The sequence below is a fragment of the Bubalus bubalis genome, chromosome 12 (assembly GCF_019923935.1).
Source record: "Bubalus bubalis isolate 160015118507 breed Murrah chromosome 12, NDDB_SH_1, whole genome shotgun sequence".
NCBI classification, from domain to species: domain Eukaryota; kingdom Metazoa; phylum Chordata; class Mammalia; order Artiodactyla; family Bovidae; genus Bubalus; species Bubalus bubalis.
The window spans coordinates 6,471,952-6,494,580 of NC_059168.1; the positions used below are offsets into that span (position 1 = coordinate 6,471,952).

Sequence of the window (22,629 nt, forward strand, 5' to 3'; positions counted from 1 at the left end):
AACCCTCGTCTCTTAACATCTCCTGCATTGGCAGGTGGGTTCTTTACCAAGAAAAGAGACAATATGCCCTAATTTGAAATAGGGGACTATGGATTACCCTACATTTTGGCTGAGGGAAGGTTGAAGAGAGAGGTGTTCACACAAAGAATTATAGATAAACATGGATCATTACTCTTGCAGCAATTGAAGTAAAAGGACTTGACTTGAAGTAAGAAAAATATATCAGTATCTGACTAGATATATGTATTTGGTATGCATATATATCAAGTGCTATTCATTTGACATCATTTTGCTGACAAAGGTCCATCTAGTCAAAGTTATGGTTTTTCCAGGAGTCAGGTTACTGATGTGAGAGTTGGACCATGAAGAAAGCTTAGTGCTGAAGGACTCTGGGGAGTCGCCTGGACTGCAGGGAGATCAAATCAGTCAATCCTAAAGGAAATCAACCCTGAATATTCACTGGGAGGACTGATGCTGAAGCTCCAGTACTTTGGCCACCTGATGCGAAGAGCTGACTCATTGGAAGAGACCCTGATGCTGGAAAAGATTGAGGGAAAGAGGAGAAGGGGACAACAGAGGATAAGATGCTTAGATGGCATCACTGAATCAACGGACGACATGAGTTTGAGCAAACTCTGGGAGATAGTGAAGAACAGGGAAGCCTGGCACGCTGCATGCAGTCCATGGGGTCACAAAGAGTCAGACGACTTAACAGCTGAACAACAAACATCTTCATATGTGAAATAAAACAACTAGTGAAAAAATAGTTTTTTCCTTTCTTCTTTAAAAATTTAACAGACATTTTAATCATAAAAATATTGATAGCATAGAAAAGTAGAGAAAGAGGAACTTCTTATTTTTAGTAGCTTCAGACAATCAGCAAATAGGAAAATAATATATTTTATATGCAGCTCTTCCTGCGAGAGCCTGTCAGTAAGGGAGTATGTGTTTTGTGGGTCGTGGGTGTCTCCTTTGGTGTCTTTTCTTTTATCCACTGCAGAATCATGTCACCTTCAGGAGAACGGTATTTGAATTTATATTGTCTGAGTCCTGTGATGGATGTTAGGTGTAGTGTTTCCAGAGTTTTGACTGATCTGCTCACCTGTGGAACAGGGTGCCTTTTGTGTTAGTGACTGAGATAGAAGGTAACTTCATACAGAGATTGGCCCCCAGTAAAGGGTTTGGGGTTTTGTGTGTGTGTTTATCCTGTGCTGTTAAATCCTTTGTTATTTTAAAGTTGTTCAGTCTCAAGTCATTTGGGTATTTCTGGTGAGCTGAGGAAAAGGCAACTCAGCCCAAGTGTGTAGTAAATGTTGAGACTTCCCAGGTGGCTCAGTGGTAAAGAATCTGCCTTCGATGCAGCAGACGAGCCTTCGATCCCTGGGTCGGGAAGATCTCCTGGAGAAGGAATGGCGAAACCCACTCCAGGATTCTTGCCGGAAAATCCCATGGACAGAGGAGCCTGGCCTCCTGCAGTCCATGGGGTCGCAGAGTTGGACATGACTGAGCAGCTCGACGTGTGAACTCTTAGTTGTGCGCTGGCGTGTGGGATCTTGCTCCCTAAGCAGGGATAGAGCCCAGCCCTCTGTATTGGGAGCATGGAGTCTTAGCCCTGCACCACCAGGGGGCGCCAGGCACCAGACATTTTCATAGAGCAGCTGCCCTCTCTTCCCACCTGACCCACTGCCTGGACAGAGACCCGAAGGCACACACGCACAGACGCACACACGCATGCGTGCGCACACACAGACACATGCACACACACACACACACACACACACACACACCTCCTCACCCCCCAGGACACTTGTCGCCTCCCTCCGGCCCTTTCACTCCATGCACACCCAGGCTGTCTCCACTTGGCAACCGAAGGAGGTGTTTGCTCCAGCGCTAGCTCACATAACTGGAACTTAGCTGTCTGGCCAGCCCCCACCCCATGTCCGTTCTAGAACACAGCTGAAAGTGACCGAACAGGCCTGCAGAGCCCAGATGACGGCCTTTTCTTTGCTGAAGTATTCCTGCCTGACGTAATATTCCCTGTGGCTCTCACTTAATTGCAAGGACAGGATAGTAATTGATGCTCATAATGATTTCCCTGAGCCATTAAGAAAAGCATCTTTAATGTACTCAAGATTTCAGGCTTTAGGAAGATTTCCATCCAGATCAGTCTCTTAAAAAAAAGATGTGGTGCATAAATTATTTCACTGCTTGCCAGCTCAGCCGTGCAGCGAGCCTCTCCTTCGTTGCCCTCTCGTTCATTACGGGTGGGCGCTGGGTCTCACTGTGCTGTCGGTTTTGGCTGTTTTAGTTTTTGTAGAAGTCAGAAGTCTGCACATTCTCTGCTGCTGCTGCTGCTGCTACTAAGTCACTTCAGTTGTGTCTGACTCTGTGTGACCGCATAGACAGCAGCCCACCAGGCTCCCCCATCCCTGGGATTCTCCAGGCAAGAACACTGGAGTGGGTTGCCATTTCTTTCTCCAGCACATTCTCTGCTATTGAGGCATAAATTTCTTTAAAGAGAGCATTGTTCTCCTTGTGGCACCTCCAACCTAAGTCGAGCAGAATTCTGTTGTTGTTCAGTCGCTAAGTCAAATCTGACTCTTTGCAACCCCATGGACTGCAGCACGCCAGGCTCCTCTGTCCTCCACTCTCTCCCTTGCTTGCTCAGATTCATGTCCTTTGAGTTGGTGCTGCTATCTTACCGTCTCATCCTCTGTCGTCCCCTTCTCCTCCTGCCCTCAACCTTTCCCAGCATCAGGGTTTTTTTCCAATGAGTCAGCTATTTGCATCAGGTGGCCAGAGTATTGGAGCTTCAGCATCAGTCTCAGTCCTTCCAGTGAATATTCAGGGTTGATTTCCTTTAGGATTCCTATAGAATTTAGAATTCTCTTTGGAGGTCTTTTAATTTTCAAGGAATAGAAGCTCGGTTTTCTTATTAAATCACGCTTCTTGACCGCATGCCACTCACATTTTCCTATGTTTTCTCCTGCTCACCCACAGCCCTGAGCATGGAACGGAGGGTGAGGTAGATGGACAGGTCTCGATTACAATAGATGGTAGTTACAAGGTCGCAGCACCTACCTCACTGTGGATCTGGAGGACTGTGATGAGAAAGTGTGTGCCCTTACCTGCTCTGGTGTCAGGAGGTGTTCAGGCGTCTGAGCTTCTTCCCAAAGGGCCCTGAGCTGTCTCTCTCCCAAGTTAATTACCTGGCGCCTTACCTCAGGTGGCTTGGGGATGTTGTTTGGGTAATATGCCCTCTTCCTCTGTTGCATTTTGTTTTTGTTTTTTTTGCAGATTCTTCCTGGAAAAGAGCACTCATAAGTGGGGTGTGGCTTGGGGGGTTTTCAGTGCAGAACCAGGCTGGTCTTGGCTTAGGGGTGGATGACCATGGAGCCCTAGAAAGTGGTCAGTGCATTGCTGGGCGCTGAGCTCTTGCCGCCCATCACATGGTCAGCGAGGTTCCATGTTTGCCCTTTAAAGTGAGGGCATGTGAGGGGGAATTATCCTTAGAATTAAAACATTTTTTTAAACACTTTTTTTTTTTTTAGAGCAGTTTTAGGTTCACAGCAAAATTGAGAGGAAGGTACGGGTATACCTGTTTTCACACGTACATTTTCGGCGCTCCCCTTCCGCCGCAGCTGTTAAGACTGAGGAGCCTGCGTTGACACATCGTAGTCACTCGCTTTACACTGCGGGTCACTCCCGGTGTTGCACAGTCTGTGACTTTGGATAGATATGTGGTGACATGAGTCTGTTGTTAGAGTATCATGCAGAGGGTTTTCACTGCCCTAGAAATTCTCTGTGCTGTGCCGGGTTCGTCTCCCATTCGCAGCTGGAATTCTTAGGAGTGAGACGTCTGGGGAGAGAACTGACACAGCAGACTGAGCCCCTGGATCGTCTCCTGTTTGCATTGTGGGTTGACTTTCTCATCTGTTCATTGACCGTTTTGATGAACTAGGCTTGCCTGTCCTTTGAGCTTTTGGACCTTTCAGAACATAGTTCTGTTTCTGTGATAAACATAATCAACATTTGTTAGAGCTCATTTGTTATAAGTCTCACCTTCCCATATCAAGACCTCAGCTAAGACGAGTGTGTATCTTCATAGTAATAAATACCAGAGAGGATATGAGAACTTGAATTTGGGCTTTTTCATGCAAGCGTGGAGAAGCGATTTTCAAAATTCAGAATGCGTGAGAATCGCTAGTCATGGACTCCTGCACCTCTCTTAGAGAATTCTTGTGTTTGGTCTGAATCTTTGGGTTTTCTCCTCTCCCCTGGTGACACTTGCGTGTGTGTTCCTTTCTGGGATTTGGTGAGGATGGTCTGCAGCTCATATCTCAAGGGGACCCTTCCTGCCCCCTGAAACCTTCAGGCTTACCAGGCAGGCCTCGGGGTCTCCAGCACTGGCGACGTGGTGTGTCCCATCTGACTCCACCTTTAAAGGTCCTTCGTGTCACCCAGGGTGACCCGGAGCACTCCGCGTCACCCTGTCCCGTTTGCTAAGTGTTTCTGCTACAGACTGCAGTGTTTCTCTGTCACTACGTAATGCTTCTTCTTGTGGACCGTTCTGCAGCCCTCTCAGCAACCCCCCCAGCTCCCTGCACAGGGGTGGTGGGCTGTCCCCTCAGCCTGCAGCTCACATCCTGGCCGCCCTCTGCTTGCCCAGGCTGGTGTTGATGGGCTTTTTGTGCTCTATCGCTCAGTTGTGTCTGACTCTTTTGTCAGCCTGTAGCCCGCCAGGCTCTTCTGTCCGTGGAATTCTCCAGGCAAGAATACTGGAGTGAGTTGCCACTTCCTCCTCCAGGGGACCTTCCCAACCCAGGGATTGAACCCAGGTCTCCTGCATTGCAGGCAGATTCTTTACTGTCTGAGCTATCAGGGGAGCCTGATGATGGGCTTTGCTCTTACGCAAATAGAAGATCAGTTTCAGGCAGTTAATCTGTAAAGTTGTCTCAAATTAAACTCAACAGAAAGCAAAAGCATTCTGATCTCCAATATTTATTGAAAGAAAATTTGTGAGATAAAAGAAGGAACCAAGAAAAACACATTTTAGTTTCCCAAATCTGTGGGTGAGGGGCTTGAACTTTGCTCACACTTGCCTTCACATTCCAGAGAGGGTTCTTCTGGGGTGTTCTTTCGTCGACTTTTCCTGATTTCTCACGGGAGAGAAGAGGCCAGGGACTGACAGCCAGCTTTTATTTTTGGCTTCTGCATTGCCAGTTATGTGGAAGCAACTCCACTGCAGGAAGGTGTTCCCCGATGGCTCAGAGTGTGAAGAGTCGACCTACAGTGCAGGAGACCCAGATTCGATCCCTGGGTTGGGAAGATCCCTGGAGACGGAAGGGAATGGCGACCCACTCCGGTATTCTTGCCTGGAGAATCCCATGGACAGAGGAGCCTGGTGGGGTCGCACAGAGTTGGACACAACTGACCCACTGAGGACACCATTGCAGGAAGAATAACAGGCTTGTGTGTCCAGTTTTGAGGGCCACCCTGGTGAGGAGGAGCTGATCTTGGTGTTCCCTACATGGAAGGGCCTGAAGAGTTATCTGTCCTCTTAAGCTCTCCTCTTTCTGCATGGATTCTCAGAAATTATAACTTGGCTTCAGGATTGTGTGGTCACGGCCACCTGGCTGCTGAGTCTCTGCTGGTAAGTTCGTCTTCGGTCACTAGCGGGGAACAAGGTCCAGCTGTACTTGATCAGCGGGGCTGCCCTTGACCCTGTGCTGAGTGCTGCCTTGGCCCCTCCGTCTCTTTCCCATGACACCCCCATGACGTGGGCAGCGCTGTCACTGCCGACAGAGGAGGCAGTTTGTGTGGGCACGGCCGTGGTGCTCGTGCTGGGCGCCCTGTCCTGCAGCCAGAGAGGGTCATTGGCTCTGAGTGTCTGTGTGTCTGTGGGCACCACGCCCCGGAGGGGCTGAGCTTCCAGAGCCCGGAACCCTCGGGTGAGAGTCAAAAGGTGGACACGTCAACAGACGCTGAATGGTGTTTGGACAGGTAGTCAACCATGGCCACTAAGCCAGTTCCCTGACGCATTGTTAGGGTCCACCCTCTACATCCAAGGGGGAGACAGCCCCAGAGGTCACGTCACATGCAGTGTGGGGCTGGGATTGTGGGTCACCCAGCTGTGTCCCCCTGGTGGCTCAGATGGTAAAGAATTTGCCTGCAAAGCAGGAGACCCAGATTCAATCCCTGGGTCGGGAGGATCCCTGGAAAAGTAAATGGCAACCCACTCCAGTATTCTTGCCTGGGAAATCCCATGGACAGAGGAGCCTGGTGGGCTACAGTCCTTGGGGTCACAAAGAGTCGGACACGACTGAGTGACTAAAGACAAACAGCTGTGGCAGCCTGGCCTTGTGCTGTGCTGCATGCAGGAGGATGTGGTGGGAGCATGAGGCTGGTGACTCAAACGGCACTTGGGGACTGGCAGTGGGGTTGGGTGACAAGTCTGGAAGCAGGGCTCCTGGGACTGGCCCACGAGGAGTGCTCTTCCCTCCCCGCCCCGTGCCACTGCAGAGGTGGGGCTTCTACAGACAGTTGACAGTGGCTCAGGTAGGGGTGAGGTGGCGGGTCTGCAGGTGGGGGAGGTTGGAAGGAGGCTCCGGGCCTGTGGGCTCTGTGTGTCTGGCTTCCCTGCATCCAGGCTGTCCCCAGCCCTGCTCAGAGAGGGACTGCTGGAGCCCATCCTCCCGAGACCGCAGAGAGCTGAGACTCTGGTAATTCAGTGTCATTTTCATGGAGTTGTTTTGTCCGAGTTGGAATTTGAGTCCCTGCCCAAGCTTTCCAGAATAAATGGAGAGCTTCCCCTCTCGGGTTTCAAGTTCTAAAGTTCATAACTCTTTCCATCACGGGGCCACAGTGAGGCAGCCTCTTGGAAACTCTGGGGACGTGCCTTCTGTTTCACATTTGCGGCAGAAGGACCGTTTTCTGCAAAGCCCTTAAGGAGAGGGCGCTCACGGTGCAAGGCAGCACATTGTTGCTGGCTGGGGAGATGCCCGCATAGCAGAGCCAAGAGGGATGGGAGGAGAACCAATGGCGAGGAAGCTCCTCGTCAGGGCAGGGGATAGAAGAGCAGCGTCCAGCTTGTCTTGAGATGCTCGTGATACATGAGTAAGAAATGCTTATGTCCTGGGCCAGGAATTGTGACACAGTTGTAAGGCAGTGCTCTCTCTGCACCTCTCTGCATGCACCCCCGCCCCCCAACCTTGTTCTGAGTAACCGTGCTGGAGCCTCCCTGCATGGGGGCCACAGGAAAGTGTCCGGGAAGATTCTCCGTAAACTCTTGGAAAATCAGGTGCTATTGGGGGGTGCATCAGCAGAAGATGACTGTTATACATTTTTAATGGTAAATAATATAATATCTGGGCTTCCCAGATGGCAGTATGATATCTAGACTTTTTTTTGTTTGTTTTTTGGTTATTTCCTTCATGTGGAATGTTGAGAAGAAAAGACTGATCAACCTGAGGTATGGAAGGAAAGGTTTAAGATGTTCTGATTGAAAGGTAATGATATGTAAATGAAACCCAGGAAAAGAGGGAATTGATTTTTTTTTTAATCAAAACTTGTTTGTTATGCTGTTTGTTTGGTTCATTCAGTGTGGTTCACGAAGTCTTACAAAGCTATAGAACCATATGGTTCTCTTGGGACAGCCTGGGACTCGGTCATCATCACTTTTGGGGAAAAAGAGGTGATTTGTCGAAACTTCAGCCATTCTGTTCTCATCATGGTGCAGAGCATTTGTGCCAATTATCTTTCTTTTTTTTCTGTTTTTCAGGGTCGACATGTTAAAACAGGTCAGCTGGCAGCCATCAAAGTTATGGATGTTACCGAGGTAAGGTTGGGTCACAGATGTTTTCAAAGAAATCCTTAGATAAAAAACAAGGATCCCCCCGTCCCCCTTCAGCCTCCCCCTGTTGAAGAGGAGTTGTTCTGTTTGGAGAATCGATCTCGAGAAAATTACCCTCATGTGGCACTGTGGGTTCGGAAGGCTCAGCAGACAAGCTGGCTTAAGTTGTTGCAGATGGGTCCCAAGTAACTAAGAATCAGTAGCGTTTTCTTAAGGAAAAAAAAAAAAAGCACATCGGAATGATGTCATCCTTGGCAGCATAATGGAGCATAATTGGAAACATCTTCTCTAATGGAAAAGATTTGAGAAGTCATCCCGGAGGTCATATGAGTAGGGAGGTTGAGGGGGCGGGTGGGGAAGAGGTTCTCTGGGGTATTGGGCCACATTTGGGCCATTTCTTTTATTTTTGACATGGGGGAAAGAAAACAGATCCAGCCAAGTTCCCAGAGGTTTGCAAACAGAAACATCTGCTAGAATGCTGAGCAGATTGTTGGCAAAATTTAGTAGCAAAAAATAGTTTTCAGAATGGCCACATGAGGATTTTACCATGTAGCTTTGGATGGGAATGAGGAGAAGTGAACTCCAAGGAAAGGTAAGTGTGTGTGTGCCCGTGTGTGGTCATGTGCACATAGGCCTGAGTCCACATTCAGTTTATAAAAGTAACCATGGGTATAATGAACCAAATCCATCTTCTTTTAAATTTTCATCTGAAACTTGATCCTCTCGTGATTGCTTTTAACTTGCTTAATTATGAATAGGGGCTTCTCTGGTGGCTTAGATTTAAAGACACTGCGTGCAATGCAGATGCAGGAGACCTGGGTTCGTTCCCTAGGTTGGGAAGGAGAAGGGAATGGCAACCCACTCCAGTATTCTTGCCTGGAGAATTCCACAGACAGAGAAGCCTGGTGGTCTACAGTCCCTGGGGTCTCAAAAGAGTCAAACACGACTGAGCGACGTTCAGAGAGAGAATTATGAGTGAGATTTACATCATAGATCACAGATTCTAGAGTGAGCTAACCAGAAACCATGGGGATTCGGGGTGTCTAAATCAAGCTGTAATCTCCCCAAGTGTGGGACTCGTTGAGGGAGAAGATGGCTGAACTGTTCCTGGGTGTGCAGTTGATCACCCCTTGGAAGGTCTCCTCCTCTGCCTTCTTCTCCCCTCCGTCTCTAGTAACGCTCATTGCCAGCATGTGGGTTGCTTAAGTGAGAATTAGAAAATGTCATCTCTGGACCAACCACCAGGCAGCTGGGAGAACTTTATAGAAGTATGTGAAGATGTGGTATTTGATGCAGTGACTGCTCTCTTCTCTCTCTGTTTTTAATCTTTTTGGCTGTGTCTTGCAGTACTTGAGATCTTAGTTCCCCAACCAGGGATCGAACCCATGACCCCTGCATTAGAAGTGCGGAGTGTTAACCTCTGAACAGCCCAGGAAATCCCACTGTCATCTTTTTTTTATAATAAAAAGTACCATTGTTTGTCTGGCCAGAGGATTCTTGTAACCTCCTAGGTGATTTCTGTTGTGTTCCAGTGATCCCATTGGATTCTTTTCCAGTTAAATGTTAATTTTAAGATCACAGAGTGGTGAGGGAGCTGCAGATGCCGACTTCCTGTGATTGAAATGGCACAGCGGGTTACTGATGAGGTGCCCCCTGGACGGACCAGTGGGGCCCCTTCCTGCCAGGCTGTTCACGCTGCCCGGTGCATCTCCAGCCTCTGACATTTACCAGTGGCCCTCCTGACTTGGTTGTGGGCAGACTCTGGGTACCGTTGTGGACATCATCTCTGGAAATTCTGTGAGGCATCTGCCGCCCCCTTGAGAGCTGAGGCTCTTCGCTGGCTTCAGCCCACGTTGCCCTGCCGCCGTCTCCGGGAGCTGTTGTGAGCCTGCCTGCGCTGTGGACATCCTCTTCACCCCTGCGGTGCACACTGCATGTTGTTTCTGTGCAAGGAGCTGTTGTTGCTTGTTGGTTTGTTTGTTTTAACGTGTAAAATACAGGCAAGTAAAGGGTACAGTAAGTCCCCCTCCTTCCCCCGTGCAGCAGTCGCCATTGTTGGTGCCCTCGTGCATCTCCTCACCAGCACGGCTCTGAGCACGGCTCTGAAACATGGACCTGTGTGTGCACCAGACACTAGCAGTGAGTTGCATGCAAAAGGTAGGGCCTTCCCAGGTGGTGCTAGTGGTAAGGAACCCGCCTGCCAGTGCAGGAGATGCAAGAGACATGGGTTCAGTCCCTGGGTCAGGGAGATCCCCTGGAGGAGGGCATGGCATCCCACTCCAATATTCTTGCCTGGGAAATCCCATGGACAGAGGAGACTGGCGGGCTACAGTCCATAGGGTTGCAGAGAGTCAGACCCGACTGAAGCCACTTAGCACAGCATAGCACATACAAACGGTATTTCCTTGCCTGAAAAAATCAAGCAGCAATGGACAAATGCATTTTCAAGACTCCTTTAATAATAATTACGCAAAACCCATGTGTTCAGGTGAAATGAAAACCAGATGGTGAGTCTTCAGAGCAGATAAAAACCCAACCAACCGTTTGCTGTGTTGCCTCTCAGTAACATTTCTCGTGTGCTGTGTCAATGCGGCGACCTCTCTCCAGAGGGCCCTCTGACCTGCGAGCAAACGTGATGGTGGGTGGAGAGCTGGTGCAGTCGCCGCCCAGGGAGCATGCCCCCCAAACCTTCCCCTCCAGGGGCCCGCCTCCCTGCCCTTCTTGCCGAGCATTGGGAGCAGGAGGGAGAATTGGCCGCGGGCGTTTCTAGGAGGGGCTGTGGGAGAGGGCTCGGGTTGAGAGCAGGGTCCTGCCTGACTTCTGAGTGCACTCGGGAGCAAAAAGGTGTGGGTGCTGATCCTTAGGAAGAATCCCAGACTGGTCCCGCCTGTCGAGCCTGTTCCTTGACTGACACTGAGAGGCAGTTGTTAGGCTCCTGGTTGTTGCTCAGGCTCTGTAAAGGCCAGAGGAGCAGCAGCTGTGGGGAGCGGGTTGGCGGGGGTGGTGCCGTCCCCAGCTGTCAGCTGTCCTCAGCTCTGAATGAACCCCTCCAGGCTGGCTGCCTGAGTCCGCCTCACCTGCTGCACTCGATCGTGTGACCCTGGAAACCAAAGCAGATCGAGAATCCCCACTTTGCCCTGGTGCTTTCTGGGAGACCAAGGGGTCTGGGAGGGAGCCCTTTGTTTGCTGGAGGTGTACACATGTCTTGATGTTTCTTCTCGAGTTTGAGCTCTCTCTTTTTTTTTAAGAATTCCTTTTCTTTAGGATTTGAAAGAGTTCTTTCTAACGAAAGTGTGTCATATATCTGATTGCTGGTGGAGAGGTTTTGAAGGGTGTGTTCAAACAGGACAAGATCTCACCAGGCCATGAGATCTACAGTGCATAACTTTCGTGATAATTACAGATTCACAAGAATTTGGAGAAAAATGTTCAAGGAGGTCCCACGTATCTTGCACCCAGTTTTCCGCAAGGGTAACATCTTGCATAACTGTAGTACAGTGTCGCAACTGAAGTCCTGCACAGAACTGACCTGGACTCCAGTGTCTGCCTGCATGGCTTAGATCCAAGGTGAGCCATGGGGCTCGGCACTGATCCAGTCCATAGAGCTTATTTGGAATTCCCCATTGTGACAGGTGTGTGTTTGTGTGGTGTGATACATTTTGAGGGTTACTTGAAGTGGTTGAATTGGCTGTTTGAATTCTTGATAGCCCCTTCATTTCAATCCGTGTGTCTATATATGTGTGTGTGTGTGTGTGTATGTGTGTCAATTTTTTATATCTTTTGTTTAGTGGGAAATCATTGCCCCTTAAAACCCCACGTGTCATGCTAAGTCACGTGTTGGGTGTTAGCTGCCTGTGCTGTGCTTAGTCACTCAGGCATGTCCGACTCTTTGCGACCCCATGGACTGTAGCCCGCCAGGCTGCTGTGTCCATGGGATTCTCCAGGCAAGAATACTGGAGTAGGTTGCCATGCCCTGCAGGGAATCATCCTGACGCAGAGATTGAAGCTGCATCTCCTGTATTGGCAGGAGAGTTCTTTACCACTAGTGCCACCTGGGAAGCCCCCGTAAAACCCTGCTATTTAAGCACAAATGATAATGTTTACAAAGTATTAGCAATTTTAGTTGTCTTCTTTCATATTTTAAAATACATCAGCTCTCTGGATTGGCGGCAGCAAGGAAAGTCTGAGCCTCAGGAGGCTCACTGCAGCCTCCATCCCCCACCCCGCACCCCCGCATCCAGTCACCTCCCGGCCGCAGTCCTGTGTCTTCATGTCACACTTGCATTATTCCTGTTACACACAAGAGCCTGATAGTTTGTCTCTTGCAGTTGAGGTACCTCTTGTTTTTATTTAACACTCTGGAAGGTAAACAAACAAAAGAATTATCTAAATCAGTAATTCTCAACTTGGGGTCCGTAAATTCTTTAGGATTTGTTTCTAAGAAGTGAAATTTATGTTTTTATTTAAATAATATGCAACCAACTCTTATGAAAATGTTCATAATTACAGCACTGTTCAGAAAATGAACACACTCTACTCTTTGCTGAATTCAGGAACTTGTAGCATTTCATTTGTGTGTGTGGTATGTCTGTATTGTGATACCAAGACGCAACACTTGTAAATACTTGAGCACACTTCTCTTAAAATAAAGCCATAATTAAAATACCACTTGAGAGGATGAATCATTTCAGATTGTCACCTAATGTGGTCTATTTCAAATGTACTCAGTTATGCCAAGGATGTTTTTATAACCATTTTTTTCCAAGCATGGTCCGATGGAGGTTTGTGCATTATATTTGGTTATCTTATCTCTCTTTTTTAAATATCTTTAAAAAAAAACGAAGTATAGTTAACTCACAATGTTGTATTAATTTCAGGTGTACAGTAAAGTGGTTCAGTTATACATGAAGTGAAGTGAAGTCGCTCAGTCGTGTCCGACTCTTTGCGACCCCATGGACTGTAGCCCGCCAGGCTGCTCTGTCCATGGGATTTTCCAGGCAAGAATACTGGAGTGGCTTGCCATTTCCTTCTCCAAGAGATCTTCCCGACCCAGGGATTGAACCTGGGTCTCCCGCTTTACCGTCTGAACCACAAGGGAAGCCCAAGTTATACATACATACATACATATAGATTCTTTTTCAGATTCTTTTCCGTTATAGGTTATTATAGAATACTGAGTATAGTTCCCTGTGCTATACAGTAAGTCTTTGTTGTTTAGCTGTTTTATGTATTGTAATGTGTTTAAGTCACTCCCCACCATCTAATTTATCATCCCCCTCAATCCTCTTTGGTAACTATAAGTTTGTTTTCTATGTCCATGAGTCTGTTTTGTAAATAAGTTCATTTGTATCATTTTTTAAAAAAGATTTCACCTATGAGTCATATATGATACTTGTCTTTTCTCTGTCTGACTTACTTCACTTAGTATGATAATCTCTAGGTCCATCTAGGACCTAGAGATTCTAGGTTGCTGGAAATGGCATGATTTCATTCTTTTTTATGGTCAAGTAATATTCCATTGTGTGTACATGTGTGGGGGTATGTATATCCATTGATAGATGAATGGATAAAGAAGATGTGTGTATACACACACACACACACACACACACACACACACACACTGGTTAGCTTATCTCTTAAGTCACTTTTAATCTAGGTCAGTCCCTCCTACTTTTTTTTTTTAATAGAGAAATTGACTTTTGGAAGAGCCCAGCCAATTGTTTGGTGAAGTAGCCCCCATTCTGGATTTGTGTGATAGTTTCCTCATGTTGTGCTTTAACTTGTTCTTCTTCCTATATTTCCTGTAAACTGGAAATTAGATCGAGGCTTAATTAGATGCAGAATAAGTGTTTTTGGCAAGAACACCTTGGTGGTGTTGGATCTTCCTGTTGCGTGACCTCAGGGGGCATGTCCATCCTGATTGTCCCAGTGTTAGTGAAGCCATTTGATGGAAGAGGCAGAGTTCCCTGTGCTGTTGGCTACAGTCCATGGAAGTAATCTACATGTAGATACTATGTTAATAATTATGACTGCCAAGTGTTGATTTTCAGATTATATCTTCCAGGCTTCTTAGCGTACATCAGTCAGTAAAGAGTTTCCTTTCTTACCTACCACACCCTTTGTTGTCTTCTTTCTTCTAGATATTGCTATGGACATAGGCAGTTTTATTAATATTTCTTCAATGTGTATCCATCAGTTGCAGCTGCCGTTGTTATTATCTAATGAAAGCATGCCACATCTAGCCAGGGGAGCTCTTTAAAGACTGCCTTCTGCAGCCCCCTGACACGGCCCAGTAGTTTTTGAATATTTCCTTGTCTTTTGGGACAAGTAGGTATTTGAGGCTCATCTTCCAGAATGCAAGTCCCTTCCTCTGAGGAGCCTTAGTTCCTTTCAGTGGGAAATGCACTCAGAAACCAGCATCTGGACGCTCAGTGAGCTCATTGCTGCAGAGGTTTTCTGCTTTCCTGTGTGGATCACATTGTGTCTTCGCTAATCGTGTCCAACTCCTTGCAACCTCATGGACTGTAGCCTGCCCAGCTCCTCTGTCCGTGGAATTCTCCAGGCAAGTATACTGGAGTGGGTTGCCATTTCCTTCTCCAGGGGATAGCCATTCCCTTCTCCAAGGGATTTTCTCAACCCAGGGATCTAGCATGGTTCTCCTGCATTGTAGGCAGATTCCTTACTGTCTGAGCCACCAGGAAAGCCCTTTTTGCTTCTAGACCCTCTCAGTAGATGGAGCTTGGGAATATATTTTTCAGAATCATTTTTTCCTTAATTTCTAAAATCTTGTGTATTTTATAGTTTTCTCTTTGCCTAGACTGAAAACTCTTAGTTCCTAATAGAACATTACATTTGCTTATTTAATTTATTCTCCAATAAACATAGATCTGCTGGAGAAGATAATGGCAGCCTACTTCAGTATTCTTGCCTAGAGAATTCCATGGACAGAGGAGCCTGGTGTCCTGTCTATGGGGTCACAAAGAGTAGGGCTTGACTGAGCGACTTTCACTTTCAGCAAACATAAAATCATTTCAGAATTACAACACCGATGTTACCACTTAGCAGTGAACACAGAGGAGAGTTTTATTTGTCTGAAGCTGTTTTTGTCCTTAGACTTTTATCTGTCAAGGACTTGCAGAGTGCTATATTCAGACGTTACTAGGAATACTCATCTCCTCGTGGGGTTTATCAGTCGGGTGTGTAGCTGCTAGCTTCAGTTTCTATTTTAATTCATTCATAGGGTTTCCTTTTTCTCCTGATTTAATTTTCGAATGTGTGAATCATTTACATGGTTTGCAAGTCAAAACTATATAAAAAGGCGTATATTTCAAAAGCAGTTTTAGAAAGCTTAGGCTAGCCTGTCTGGATGGTGAACCACATTAAACCCAAATACTGCTGTGCAGTTCAGGGCCCTTATGTGTGTGTAATAATTGTTTTGGGCAAAGGAGGTCTATCGTCTTGTGATGATGCGGAGAAAACAGAGATAAACAGTATGTAGTGCTTTATGTCAGAGAGAGAAGGAATGGTGCTCTGTCTAGGTTGGGGGCGTCTCCCTGCCACTCATCACCCACCCAGTCCAGTCTTCTGGTCGGAGTGGTCCCATGGTCCCTGGTGTCAGGTGGGGTTAAAGTGGTGGATTCTCTCACAGCAGCACGCCTGGAAATTTGTTAGAAATGCAGTGTCTCAGGCTCTACCCCAGACTGTTGCATCGGAAGTGCTGGATTGGGGCCCAGCAGTCAGGGTTTTAACAAGCCCTCCAGGGGATTCGAGGCACCCTCAAGTTCAAAAACCTTTAGGAGAGAAGACATCCCCTCAGGCCTGCAAGTGAAGGATTCCAGCTCGGAGACACTGACCTTCATGCTCAGGAGCACATGGCTAGTTAGGGGGCAGGGACTAGAGCCCAGATCTCTTGACTCTCAACTTACAGAACCTTTGAAAGTATTAACAGTTTCAGACTCTGGCTTCTCAGTAGGCTGTTGGGAGAGCTGATATGATCCTGACCTTAAAGGATGGGTGGATAGAGAGTGTAGATTCAGCCAGAGCAGACTTTTTTTCAGTCCTGATGACCTGAGTGTTGGTGATGAGACATATTCCTTGGAGGTTGGGAGGATACTGGGCCCAATGTGTGCTGGAGTGCAGAGTGCCGGTTGGCAGGATTTGGTGGGTGCCCGCCCTACTTTTGGCACCATGCTCCTACAATAAGAGCATGGGAGAGTTAAAGCTGTGTAAAGCCTAGCCACTAACCCAGGTGCCCCAGAAGAAGTGGCCTGATGGTCAGCCACGTAGGTTGAATCTGGGGAACAGGACTATGAGCATCATCTTGAGCCAGCTCCACAGAGCAGACAACAAATTCTTGCTCCTGGGGCAGTCACACTCTGGCAGGAGGGAGCACACATGCTCATTCCAGAGACCAGACAAGGCCCTATGAGGCCTCCCAGCTTTACCAGTTTTCAGCTGGAGGTGAGCACGGCGTGATGGACGTGTGAGAACAGGAGGGAGGTGGGGAGAGAGTGCTGTGGACTGGGACTTACTCCATTCTGCTGCTGTTCGGAAGACACTTCGATACTGCAGCCTTGCAGCCTGCTCCTGGTGCCTTCTTCCCACCACCTGCGACTCCCACAGGCCGTCCCGTCCTCAGGGAAGCGGTCAGTGCATCAGAGTCAGCTCTCAGCTTCACACAGCTGTGCGCACGCTCCTCCAAATATTCTTCTTTTCCCCTTGACTTCTGTTTTTTACTTGCCTTAACAAACCACTGTCTTTCTCTCAGCTTGTTGTTCATTCGCTGAGTTGTGTCTGAGTCTTTGGGACCTTATGGGCTGCAGCACGCCAGGCTTCCCTGGCCTTCACCATCTCTTGGTGTTTTCTCAGACTCATGTCCATTGAGTTGATGATGCCATCCAACTGTCTCTTCCTCTGTTGCCCTCTTCTCCTCTTGCCCTCAGTCTTTCCCAGCTTCAGGGTCTTTTTCAGTAAGTCATCTCTTTGCATCAGGTGGCCAAAGTATTGTAGCTTCAGCATCAGTCCTCCCAGTGAATATTCAGAGTTGATTTCCTTTAGGATTGACTGGTTTGATCTCCTGGCAGTCCAGAGTCTTCTCCAACACCACGGGTTTGAAAGCATCATCCTTCAGCACTGAGCCTTCTTTATGGTCCAGCTCTCACATCTATACATGACTACTGGAAAAATGATAGCTTTGACTGTACAGACCTTTGTAGGCAAAGTGATATCTCTGTTTTTTAATACCCTGTCTAGGTTTGTCATAGCTCCTGAGAGAGAAACTGATGTGCCAAGTTTGTGGGATGCTGAATTTCCTTATCTGGCATTTTCTTATCCTCGGTAACTTCTAACTTAATTTAAATGATTTTGATATTAGATTTCAGCTTCCTAATTTGGATTGTCTTCCTTCCTTAGCCTTCTGTAGATGAAGGTCACACGCTGTACCTCTTCATTGATGTTATTATTTTAATAATGGTGTAAGGCTAGTCCTTGAAGAAAAGCCCTGAAAGTTAATTAGAAATTGATTAAGCTTTGGTTAATTTTAATTTAAAAATATGACAGTAACTTTGAGAACCACTAGTCCCACTGTGGTGTTGGAGAAGATTCTTGAGAGTCCCTTGAACTGCAAGGAGATCCAACCATTCCATCCTAAAGGAGATCAGTCTTGGGTGTTCATTGGAAGGACTGATGTTGAAGCTGAAACTCCAATACTTTGGCCAGCTGATGCGAAGAGCTGACTCATTGGAAAAGACCCTAATGCTGGGAAAGATTGAGGGCAGGAGGAGAAGGGGACAACTGAGAATGAAATGGTTGGATGGCATTACCAACTCGATAGACATGGGTTTGGACACAACTGAGTGACTGAACTGACCTGAACTGAGTCCCACTGTGTTCCCAACAGATCATGCCCTCATTTTCACAATCACCTCCCTAAGAAGACTCATAAGATTTTCTTTCTAATCACACTAATGGAAACGATAGTCTGCATGTGTGTATCTTGTGCTTTATACATAAAAGTGGTAGGTTTCTTCCCCCACCTCTTGGAACCACTTTTCATCCCCTTGGAGGGTGATTGGAATGCTCAGATGCTCAGTCGTGTCTGACTCTTTGCGACCCCATGGACTGAAGGCTCCTATGTCTGGGATTCTCCAGGCAAAAATACTGGAGTGGGCTGCCATTTCCTTCTCCAAGGAATCTTCCCAACCCAGGGATCAAACCCACATCTCTTGTGGCTCCTGCATTGGCCAGCGGCTTCTTTACTACTAGGCCACCTGGGAAGCCTTGGAGGGTGATGTCACCCCCATTGTTGACACCTGGTGTAGAGTAAATAAACATGGACCTATTACAAAAGAACCAGAGGGTGCTTTGTACTATTTATGATACTTTTTTTTTTTTTAAGAAGTTCTACTAGAATTAAAAAGATACTAGAATTTATCTTCAGTGATAAAGTGTAGAGTGGATGAAGTGAATTGATATTTGTTAAGGACTTGTACCAGGCTCTGGGTGTGCCAGGCTCAGCTGGAACGTGGATGCCCTCCTCCCCTGCATCTAATGGAGGAGCAAAGGCTGGGACCACAAGAATAGACGGACTGTGAGTAAGTGTAGTTGATTTGTAGTGAATTGTGTTAATTTCTGGTTTATAGCCAAGTGACTTAGTTTATACATATATATATATTCATCCTATACATTAATAGTTGGCATCTGCTAATCCCAACTTTCTAGTCCCATCCTGCTGCTGCTGCTATGTCGCTTCAGTTGTGTCCAACTCTGTGCGACCCCATAAACGGCAGCCCACCAGGCTCCCCCGTCCCTGGGATTCTCCAGGCAAGAACACTGGAGTGGGGTGTCACTGCCTTCTCCAATGCATGAAAGTGAAAAGTGAAAGTGAAGTCTCTCAGTCGGGTCCGACTCTTAGCGACCCCATGGACTGCAGCTCACCAGGCTCCTCCGTCCATGGGATTTTCCAGGCAAGAGTACTGGAGTGGGGTGCCATCGCCTTCTCCCTCCCTCCCCTAGACTTACTCTTCTTCCTTCTGAATGCCACTATCCTCCTTTCCCTGAAAATAAATATGAAGTTAACTTGGGGTTAAGGCCAAACTGCTCAACAAATAAGCCCCCGAGGATGTGTTTTAAGGACTTCCCAGGTGGCACAGGGTTAAAGAACCTGCCTGCCATTGCAGAAGATGCAGATTCAGTCCCTGGGTCAGGAAGATTCCCTGAAGAAGGAAATGACAATCCACTCCAGTATTCTTGCTGGAGAATCCCATGGACAGAGGAGACTGGGGGTCTACAGTCCATGGGGTTGCAAAAGAGTTGGACAGGACTGAGCAATTAAAAAACAACAAAAAATAGCAAATGTGTTTTAAAAGTAACAGAGTCAGACCCGACTGAGCCATTGAGGATGTAAATAACAGTGAGATTTTTGTAAAGGTTTAGTTGCTTTTTTTTTGGCGGGGATAGAATTTGTTTTTATCTGTGATTGATTTACTCTAAGAATGTAACTAAGGATTTACAAAATACGAAAATTCTCATGTACTGTTCTTGTCTATTTCGTAAGTGAATAAGTAGAGGAAGATTAAGACTGGATGAACTCTACACCTCAGATCTGTTAGGTTTGTCACAGTGCCTTTATATACGGACGACAGCACTTGATGACTAGAATGGAGATTGACTCGCCTGGAGTTCATAGCTCCTTGCCAGAATAGCACTCTGATCTTTACATTGTGCTCTGGTATCCCCTAGTTCACTCTGAGAGTATAGCTCTGCGTCCTGTACTTGGGGTCTGCCTAGCGCCAGATAACCAGAGGCGATACCCAGTAAGTTTTGTAGGCATTCACATCTTTGAGTTGAATGGGATGTTCTGGTTTTGGTGGGCACTTGGAGAAACACATAATAGATACACAGTATTGGTTCTTGAGCACCGAAGAATTGATGCTTTTGAACTGTGGTGCTGGAGAAGAGTCTTGAGAATCCCTTGGACTGCAAGGAAATCCAACCAGTCCATTCTAAAGGAGATCAATCCCGGGTGTTCATTGGTAGAACTGATTTTGAAGCTGAAACTCCAGTACTTTGGCCACCTCATGCGAAGAGTTGACTCACTGGAAAAGACCCTGATGCTGGGAAAGATTGAGGGCAGGAGGAGAAGGGGACGACAGAGGATGAGATGGTTGGATGGCATCACCGACTCACATAGTATTGGTTCTTGAGCGCTGAAGAATTGATGCTTTTGAACTGTGGTGCTGAGGAAGAGTCTTGAGAGTCCCTTGGACTGCAAGGAGATCCAACCAGTCCATCCTAAAGGAAATCAACCCTGAATATTCAATGGAAGAACTGATGCTAAAGCTGAAGCTCCAATACTCTGGCCACTTGATGCAAAGAGCCAACTCACTGGAAAGGAAATCAAACCTGAATATTCATTGGAAGGACTGATGGTAAATGTCTAATACTTTGGCCACCTGATGTGAAGAGCCAACTTGTTGGAAAAGACTATGATGCTGGGAAAGATTGAGGGCAAGAGGAGAAGGGGGTGGCAGAGGATGAGATGGTTGGATAACATCACTGACTCAGTGGACATGGGTTTGAGCAAACTCTGGAAGATAGTGAAAGACAGGGAAGCCTGATGTGCTGCAGTCCATGGAGTCGCAAAGAGCTGGACATGACAAAGCAACTGAACAGCAACAATTGATTTCATTGTCCAGGAACATTCTAGTGCTGTTTTGTTGTAGTAAAATACTCGTGGGGGTATGGCCACTTTTTACAGTTCTCATATTTTTGTAATAAAAAATGTTAAAAGCAACCATAGGTATTGCACATTAATCATAAATAATAGTAAGACCTGCCCTTCACACTTGAATTTCATCCCTCTAGGAAAGAAAATAAAGGAGTCTCTTAAAATTATTAGTGGTTAGAAAGAGTGAGTACGTTTCTGGCTTTTGTTTTTAGAATGGTCACTGAACTAATAAAATTGATTTATTTACTTTTCTCCTTTTTCCTGTGAACAGAAATGTGAGGCCCATAAATATTTTTCAAAGTGAATTTATACTTTATGAGCCTCATCGAAAGTCAGCCGTGTTTATTTAATAGTCATATCCTGGCTTTTACTCTAAGACAGTGTTAATGTCCTTTGGCAGGCTAGAGCCTAGAGTTAAATTTAATAAAGCTCCAGTTTCCTCATCTGTAAAATGGAATAATAATTCCTACTTCACAGGCTTTCATCAGAATGAAAATAACATAATAGATGCACAGTGGCCAGCATGCAGGTTCTGCGTGTAAATGGCAGTTTCTTTGTTCCCTTCTCCTCGTTAAAGTTAATAAAATAACATCACTCGTTGCTTCTGCTGAAAGCCTTCCGACACAGCCGCCTGCCTGCCTGAGCAGCTGCTCTCTGGGCTCTGCAGGCGGCCCGCGTCCTCGGCGTCCTGCTCCATCTGCCTCCTGTCTCAGGAGGCGTCTGTGCCCCGGTAGAGTCACACGGTCTGCGCCTTGGCGACCACTTCGGTCCCGCCTGTAAGTTCTCTCCTCGTACTGTTTCAATGGCTACCTAGGGAGCAGTTACTTCATGTTCCTTCCATGCTTAATGTTATTCCGTCCTGAGCTATAAACGCTGTGGGAAGCTGACTGTTAAAGGGTTCTCCTCGCCTTTCCAGGCCTAGCACGGAGTCCTTCACATGGGTGATGCTCACCTTCCATTTTGCTGCAGTGTCCTGCCAACTTTAAAAGAGAATTTCTAAAAGCATTTTTTGAGTGTTGGCAAATACATATATTCCCTTTTATAACAATGGAGACAGCGCTAATTTTCATACGTATTATTTCTGTCGCTGCATGGGTTAGAAAAAAAAATCGGAAAGGGAAACTATTATCATCCATTCTTAATGGAAGTAAGAAAAAGTGCTCTTGATTTTGGTCAGGTGCAGTGGGACTGGAAAGGGAATGTGTCAGCCATGGTTTCTGGGCTTTTGTTCTTGTGCCTTTAAATGCTGTTCATGAAGTTGCACTAATTCATTCATTTAAACAATTACTAAACACTTAGTCTTTTAATGCAGCCTCTTCTCAGAGGTAGGGTGGAATAGAAAGATTAATTATGCTCCAGAAGGAGCTATTCTTGAGCTCCTGGTAAAATAAAACTTGCCGTGAAAGGGAGCCCTTTGTAATTGTTGATGAACCATCTCCAGGCGGATACGGCTACCTTGTCACTTCATGAATCGAAAACATTTTTCTAAGGAAAATAAATAGTTCAATTGAAAGAAAAAAACACCCACCAATTTTTCAATCACATAAATTGCTATTTTTTAAATGTGGGCACTGTTCTGTAAAAATCCTGTCCTCCCTTCCCACCAGCTTTTCTTTTTTAAATTTACTTGAGGGCTATAAATGCAAAATTCTACTTCTTATCTCTACACTTCCCTTCTTGCCTCCATTCCTAGCAAACTTACTTAAAAAGATGTTCATCGGCATGGAACTCTTGCTCAGCGTTAGGTGGTAGCCTGGACGGGAGGGGAGTTTGGGGAAAGAATGGATACTTGTATTAATATATGTATGGCGGAGTCCTGTTGATATCCACCTGAAACTATCACAACATTGTTAATCAGCCCTGTTGTTGTTCAGTCGCTAAGTCCTGTCTGACTCTCTACAACCCCATGGACTGCAGCACGCCAGGCTTCCCTGTCCTTCACTATCTCCCGAAATTTGCTCAGATAAATTCATGTCCATTGAGTCCCTGATGCCATCCAACCATCTCATCCTCTGCCGCCCTCTTCTCCTTTTGCCTTCAATCTTTCCCA

General features: G+C 46.6%; 1 protein-coding gene across 50 annotated transcripts in view; it reads left to right on the forward strand.

Moving 5' to 3' along the window:
- Positions 1 to 22,629, forward strand: part of MAP4K4 (mitogen-activated protein kinase kinase kinase kinase 4) — a 149,771-nt gene that overhangs the window by 65,926 nt on the left and 61,216 nt on the right. For 49 of the 50 annotated variants that reach the window (XM_025260724.3, XM_025260729.3, XM_025260737.3 and 46 more), the window contains exon 3: positions 7,781 to 7,837. In XM_025260724.3, the coding sequence (XP_025116509.1) occupies positions 7,781 to 7,837 (57 nt within the window). Of the gene's footprint in view, positions 1 to 7,780; positions 7,838 to 8,211; positions 8,445 to 22,629 lie in introns of those variants that run through there. The other variant, XM_044925682.2, reaches the window with a different exon arrangement.